The following is a 7,900-nucleotide window of genomic DNA, read 5'->3' on the forward strand; positions in this document are numbered from 1 at the left end:
TATGCATGGGCGCACCGGACAGTCTGGTGCGCCACCAGTGCGCTCCCAACGGCTAGTTCTAACAACTAGTCATTGCTAAGAGGCGCATCAGACACAACATAGTGATTGTCCGGTGCCTCTCTAAAAATCGGATGTCTCCAAGTGCTTGCTCTCGGGTTTTGGGTCTGCTCTCGGGCGCTCTTTGGCCAGCTTTCGAGGGGACCACCAGACAGTTCGGTGCCCTTAGAACAGCAACACTTATTTCTTATCTAAGGTTTTTTCTAAACCGATTTCGATTCTAACTTGTGAGTGAGATTATGAGTGACATATAGCACTAGTTTTGACCGTCACTACACTAGTTATCTCTTGGTCAAACTACTCATTCACAACTTCTCTTTATAGTACGGATAAAGTAAAAATAAAAGTCCTAATTCTATACCAAGTGTCCCACAACTTCTTCGACACTTAGGAAGTCCTTCATCTTTTGTTTCGCCTTTTTTAGCTATCGCTTTAAGTTCTCATCTGAGGGATTGTTTTCACCTGTTGGAGCGTAACTTCCTGTATTGTGACCTAACTTACCATTTGCTCTGCAAAACACACGTTAGTCACAAAAATTCTTACGTTATCATTGATCGCTAAAACCAACTATGTGCCTAGATGCTTTCAGTAGCAAACACTCGGTACGTAGACCTTGAAAAGCTACATCGCTTAGAGACTTGGGATCCTTCCCTCTCGTCCGCATGTAACCCCTACTATGAGCATTCAGCAAGAAGTTATCGATTACGCGAGCCATCGAAGACTAGAAGTAGGGACGTTCTATCCGAATCAGTATAAATCTTGCGTTCACTGAACACATCATCCAAATCCAAAACATGCACGCATACACAATTTACTCGTTGGTACTGATTCGAACACCGACAACTTATTATTGTCTCACTCTTCGAACCAACACAAACATAAGACACGCAATTGCCAATGCGGCAGCGACACGTGAACAACCTACGAGCCATCTCTACTCTCTATCTATTTATGTGCAGGTGATCGACAGACGAAGCCACTCGACATATTTCTATCCGTGTGTCGCTCATATCGCACCCCTGATCCTGAAACAAACCATGAGTAATCGTTTGCTAATCTATCAAGGCCATTGGATGTGCTATGTACAAAGTTCACATGCGACCCCCCCGTTGCATACATTTGTTCCTCAATTCATTTGAGGAGCGTGTAATCTCCAGCACTATTATCGTTGTCGTATCCTGCATCGTCGCCATCGACGACGGCGGTTGGGCCGCAGAGCATGCCACCGTGGCGCGGGAAGTGGACGAGGGCCAGCGGGAGCGTGCACACGAGGCTGGCGGCGCCGGTCAACGAGATGGCCTCCTCAATGGTGTACCGCGACCCGCTGAAGAAGAGCCGGTTCGTCACGATCGCGCCCACCGCGCCGCCGCTCGCCGTCATCCCGGACACCACGCCCAACGACCTGCACACACACCACCGAAATTAAGTGACCCAACACAAGCCGTAAGAAATGTGTCATGGTTTCTTTGACCTTTGTTTATAGTTAGTTCTTTTTTAGTACAGATTAATCAGAAGCTTTATAAGTTGTTGAGCTATTTATTTTTTTGTAAACATTCTTTTTTTTCAAAAAGATTCATAGGTAAAACTCCTTTTTATGCTCAGACGCAGAATTAGACAGAGGTGAAGCCGAAAAAGTAACTTTGGGTAGCTTTCTTCCTCATTTCCTTCTCCAATCGTTATTGGTGAAGTTATTTTTTTTTAAAACACCTTCACCTGTAAAGCTGAAGTGTATCAAACATGACCTTAATCTTTCTGTAATAACAAATTGCCTCTGGCGCTCTAAAACTCATGCTACGAGTTAGATCTAGTTTAGATAAATTAATTTGTGACCAAATGGGGTCGAAGACATTATTTTGAGAAAACCATGCATGATATTCCTAGGCTAATTCATTAGATGGATTTTTTTTTTTTAAAAAAAATGTTTAAGGCCGTGTCTTTAAAATACATATACAAGAGGTATTGGAATAGAAGAGTAACTTGTGACGACAAGTTTATTTTCCACTGGCTATTTTGCTACCGTAGTTTTTCCGGTGTTTCTTTTTCATATCAGGGCTAGTTTAGGAATCTAATTAATTCACTTTCTCTTAGGATAATGGAGTCTCAAACTAGCCCTTAGACATAAAAAATATGTACGCCACATTTTACAGTCCTTGGTTGTTATGGACGTGATTGGTTTGTGAGTTGAGAGCTCCTGACTCGCGCGGACCCGGCCGCTTCCCTACATATGCATGTAGGAGGTGGAAAAGGTGCTTAGGTTGTACGCGTGCGTGCGAGTTCGCTTTGTTAATTACATGCAGATAACCAAGTACACGCGCGTGAGCTTGGACATGGCTAGCGTGGCAACCAAACACGTCCTCCTATATGTTCAGAGAAATAATTAATGAGTTGCTTTATTGTTGGAAACCTCTCTGATTATTTTCGTCCACAAATATCAGAAAACAGGTGAACATCAACAATAGTAGTATACCAGGATTCTACTATAGAATCTATATTAGGGCCTATGATAACGATGTGGCCCTCTTAGTTGGGTATGTTTCATCTATTTTAAATTATTAAATGTTTTGATTTTTCTAATTAAACTTATAGCTTGAAGAATTTTAGATTTTTCTAATTAAACGCTTTGATTTTAATTTTTAAAGCTATAATTTTAAATGAACGGAGCAGTAATTAGGTGTTTGTGTGCTTAGAAAATATCTTCAAAAAGCTAGCTGGCGTGGCCATCTTTCAATTGAGAGGTATATATCAGCTTCAACGTCTTTGCCCTTATTATTTACGTTATAACTTTGAGGGAGGGGATCTGTACGTCAATATATAATTCAAGATCTATTTATATCTAAATAACCAAACACAGAAAAATCTTTAGTTAATTTGTTTATGAAACATGCATGATAGATGTCCTTCCTTGTAAGTTATAACTTTTTGGGTGGAAAAAAAATCTATATGTGAATATATACTTAGAATCTATATATAACTATTTTTGAATTAATCCGACGCAAAATAATCTGTATTAGATGTTGTAAGAAGTTTGTTGGATTCACCTCTTGGACACGAACGGGACGATGCCGAAGGTGAGCCCCGACGAGGCCTGCACAAACGCGGCGCACAGCACCATGACCGCCATGGTGGCCGCCAGCGACGGCGCTTCCGCTGCGCCCATCCTGCCGACCAGCACGCACAGTGCCGCGCCGGTGGTCTGCACGGCCCAGAGAAGCCACAGCCTCCCGCGCATGCCGAACAGTCTCGCCACCGCGTCCGACGCCAACCCGCCCGCGGGCCGCGCCACCGCGTTCATCGCGCCGAAGCACGCCGCCGCGGCGCCCGCAGCCTCCATGGGGAGGTGGAAACGTTTCCGGAAGAAGTCGGCGGCCACGTTCTCCATGATGAGCTCGACGCCGTAGCAGTAGCCGTAGGTGAGCGCGAGCACCCACGCGCGGTAGTTGCTGACCCCTCCGCGCACCACCTTCCACAAGCTCTTGCCGGTCTTGGCTCCGCCGCCGACGCCGGCGCCGCGCGGGAGGTCGTAGGGGAAGGCGAGGACGGCGAGGCCCGTGGTGATGAGGAGCGCGCAGGGGAGGAGGTAGGTGACGCGCCAGGCGACGGTGATGGGCACGCCGAGGCGGAGGACGAGCTCGTACGCGAGCGGCATGACGAGCTGCGCCGCGGCGCTGCCGACGTTGGCCCAGCCGGCCGTGACGGCGTTGGCGAGCCCCACGGCGGAGGGCGCGAAGATGCCCGACATCCAGTGCTGGTTGGCGACGAAGTTGGCGAGGGAGAGGCCCGCCACGAAGCGCAGCGCGACGAACCCCGCGGGCGACGACGCGGTGACCGCGGTGACCGCGACGGCGAGCGCGGCCAGGAGGCTGGCGAACCCCGACGCGCGGCGCGGGCCGAGGAGGTCGCATGCGGGCCCCATGGCAAGCCTGCCGACCAGCGTGGCGGAGAGGGAGCCCACTGCGGCGGCGGGGGCGTCCGAGGGCGCGAGCACGAGCGCCGGCCGCAGCGCAGGGAGGATGGGCGGGGCGGCAAAGGCCGCGAAGAAGCAGGCGAAGAGGGAGAGCCAGGCGAGGTGGAACGCCTGCGTGTGCGGCGACAGCAGTGACAGAGGGCGCAGATCCGTCGCCCTGAACTCGGCATCGACGCCGCACTCCGCCTCAGAGCTGCCGACGCCGTAGCAGCAGTTCTCTTCGTCGTCGGCCAGCTGCTGCTTTTTCCCCATCGCCACCATAGCTAGTGACGTCTGCCTGCCTGGCCTCGTGGCTGTGCAGGAAGAGATCTACCACAGCCAAGCAGAGAATGGAGCTAGTGGCTACTAGTTCCAGACCTGTGGGCGACCAATGGGGTGAAAGGTTTAGATACTCGCTGGTGGTTTTAAATGTGTGTGGTGATGGGTGTGGAAATGGAATAGAAGGTGGTGGACCGAGAACGAGAAGGCGGAGGGCAAGCGGTGTCGCGGCGGGTGCATGCAGGGCGCCGCGTTGCATGTCCGTGTGGCTTTTGTACGTGCCTACCACCGGCTCCCCGAGGCCATGAAAAGGGACTGCGGCTGCCTGCCATCACCTCATTGCATTAGCAATTTAAAGCATAGCATTAGCAATTTAGCATTAGCATATCGATGTGATTGATTAATTGCAAAAATCTAACCTTAGAACTATACGGCATTGTTTTTCGTCGTAACACCACCCTCAAGCTAAAGTCATCTCCAGGACAAAATTAACCCAAGACAAAATTAGAACACATTATGTGTTTTATTAGTGTGGATGCAGTAAATAACAACATCTTTGATCGGTTATTGGTTGACACAAAACTCCAGTAAGCAATGTATATTACTCTCCGTGAATTTACACGAATGATAAATATGAAGGTGAACATATACGTGTTTGACACGAGCGGGAATCGATCAACTCCATGAGCTAACCAACCTTCCAGAACTCTCTAATCTGTATACTCTCTATACTAATAATCCAATCTAGCGGCCGTTTTGTCGCATCGCATCCCACTCTGCGCTAGCCTCGGACAGGACTAACCCAGTCACACTTTAATTACGTGGGCTGGGGGCCCGCGCGTATGGTGACTCGAGACGGCAAGTGGGCCCAGGAGCGTCGGATGCCACTACTCGGCCTTCTGTAGTGGGCCCGGAGACGTGAAGGAGTCTCTCCGTGAGGCCCAGGGGCTGCGCCCGCCCTCCCGCGTAGCAGCGAGGTTGACCCCAGAGGATCTCGGCCGGGCAAGCCTGTAGATCGGAATATACTACCGCCGCTCTGGTCCAATGATTGCAGATGCAGAAATTCCTGAATCTCCGATGAATCCTTTTTGGCTCCTCAGGGTGGAAATAGACATCTAAAACTCCGGATCGCTTTTTAATTAATCCATAATATACATCGTCATATCTCTGTCGTCTCTGCCGCTCTGCGCGTAAAAAAAAAACAGATGAACTGGTTTCGCCCAAGAGTCTGTGGTGCGCATTCAGCAGCAGCTTCTAGCTGAGCGTTGCGATTGGTGACGTGCCAGGGCACAACGACGTGATGAACTTCGGCCCAGTTTTTTACGCATGTGGTTCATAAGGAAAATGCACCAATTAAAAAAAAAGAGAGTCTTCTAATTATGTGTACATCAGCAGAAATAACACTCTTGCCCTGCGTAAAGAATGCATCAGAAAATGAAAATCCCAATCTTTCCTCTAGAGCCACTGTAACAGCTTGTGTGTTTCATCCAAATTTTTTTACTTCTTTGATACACCGATTGTCTCCGAACAGCTAGTGTGTTGCATCTTGCATCCAAAGCTCCGGCGGGCACAAGTGCCTCGGCCATCTTGCCCTTGCCCTCCTTGGTATCTAGCCTGCTGTCTACGTTTTTGTAGATAGTAATTTATGGTTTATCTATCTTTATTTTTATTTTTACTCCTTTAAAACTTGGGTTTCGTATATCATGTCACGCATGAAACGGTGTAGAGTAGATATGTTTTTCTCCTCTACGTCTCGTCTAGCAATCTTACCACCCAGATAGTTAGTGAGAAAACACCCAAACCCAATATGACACAAAACCACATGTAATACAACGTTCTCGAATAGTACAAACTTAATAGTTGAAGTAGGACAAGCGACCGAGTGAGTTATAAAAGGGCATGTCTCCTTTTTTAACTCATACATTTCTCGACCTTTTGGCTAAGATAAAGTGTAATATCTGCAGTTTAATATTCAGTATGTGGGCCATGTGTCCACTTTAATTTTAAATCTCTACTATACTTAAAGCACTAGTTTCAACGGTCGTCCTGCGTCAAATTTTTTCAAAACACTCCCAACATTACTTTAGAATCAACCCACACACCCATATCTCATTGCACGAAACCCTGACAAGCGCCGACGTACGTCTCCTGTTGTTGCACACGCCTCATCTCTCTTTCCTCCCTCTCTCGCCACTCCCTCCCCCACCGCCCTCCTCTTCGCTGCCCCCGCCATTGCCACTGCCCAGACCACACCCGCTCGCCAACCAGCTTCCCCACTCGTGAAAGAACTGCATCTCCCCATCGATGCCTACGGCTGGACTAGCCCAGTGGTCGGCGTCGTCACAGTGTCAGACGTGATCAATACGACCAGATTCTGGACATGAAAGGGGCTCCAAGCCTCCAACGAACAAAGCTGCTTCACTGACACCGACCACATGATGCAGCTGACGCAAGTAGTCAACATCCGTCTTGATCCCCCTTCTAGCCTTCATTCTCTGCTAATTACCTTCTTCTCGTGTTATTAATTCCTTGGTATTATCAATATGCATGCCATGGGTAGATGCTTCAATTAGTTACCCCTAAAGTCCAACCGCATCACACAGATGGAGGAGTCGCTCGCCGCCAGCAAGACGTTCAACCAAGAACAGGAGGAGGTTACCAGCTCCAAGCCCATCATCGTCATTTTGATCGACGAGCTCGAGCACCTCAGTACCTACTCGCATCAGCTCTCGCGGAGGAGCTCTCCTCATCGCCTAAGTGGTATTTTGTTTTAAGTAATGAATGACATTAGTTCAGTACGATTTTCCTATGACTTAATGTTCCTTTCTTTTTTTTCTTTGCAGTGACAACTACCTCTGCGATGCAAACCGTAGTGGCGAGCTGCCAAACAACTTTACTTGCTGGTGGCGTAGTTCTTTCTGGTGGAGGTCTGGGCTCTGGAGACAATGGTAGTAAATTTATTGGAGAAAGGGGTTTTGTTTCCTTTCTTCTTTGGGAGGCGTAGTGGGTTGGAGCCTGAGAGTCCCTGATTTTTTCAGTGCATTTTGTTGCAGAACAGCCACATGGTATGCGCTGTTTTCTATTGGTTGATGGCTCGATTTGCATTTTGTAGTGTGATACAGAAGTTGAACCCTTTAATATAAGGCACTTACTTTTGTTTCCTTTATCTAAGTTCTGGCCATCAAGAAATTAGGTAGTATTGTGATGTCATTTCAATCATCTGATGGCTTTGCTGAACTGGTCTCTAACATTTCAAAATTGCACCATTCGAATCTGAATGAGCTTGTGGGATATTGCGTCGAACATTGCCAACACTAGCTTGTGTATGATTTCCATATGAATGGATCACTTGATGATCTACTCCACATTTCAGATGACTACAACAAGCCACTTAGCTGGAACTCTCACTTCAAGATGGCACTCGACTCTGCTCGTGCACTCGAGTAAGTGGAATTGAGGAAATAAAGTACATTTTTCCTTAATATGGATTCACGAATTTTGGTATTGAATATGTGTGCTCATTAGTACTATACATGATTTTAAATATTGTAGAAATTTCCCTATCATTAATTTGTTATCAATCAGTCATAAGACTTTCTATCATAAGACTTCTGCCAGACA

General features: G+C 47.6%; 1 protein-coding gene across 1 annotated transcript; it reads right to left on the reverse strand.

Moving 5' to 3' along the window:
• Window positions 1–1,110: 1,110 nt before the first annotated feature.
• On the reverse strand, window positions 1,111–4,521 carry LOC109944895 (probable high-affinity nitrate transporter 2.4). Its single transcript, XM_020550601.2, has 2 exons — window positions 3,096–4,521; window positions 1,111–1,459 (listed from the first exon to the last, which is right to left on the reverse strand). The coding sequence occupies exons 1-2, from the start codon at window positions 4,280–4,282 to the stop codon at window positions 1,189–1,191; spliced, it is 1,458 nt and encodes a 485-aa protein (XP_020406190.1). The 5' UTR covers window positions 4,283–4,521; the 3' UTR covers window positions 1,111–1,188.
• Between the last annotated feature and the right edge of the window lie 3,379 nt (window positions 4,522–7,900).

This window comes from Zea mays, chromosome 3, assembly GCF_902167145.1.
Source record: "Zea mays cultivar B73 chromosome 3, Zm-B73-REFERENCE-NAM-5.0, whole genome shotgun sequence".
In the NCBI taxonomy this organism is placed as follows: domain Eukaryota; kingdom Viridiplantae; phylum Streptophyta; class Magnoliopsida; order Poales; family Poaceae; genus Zea; species Zea mays.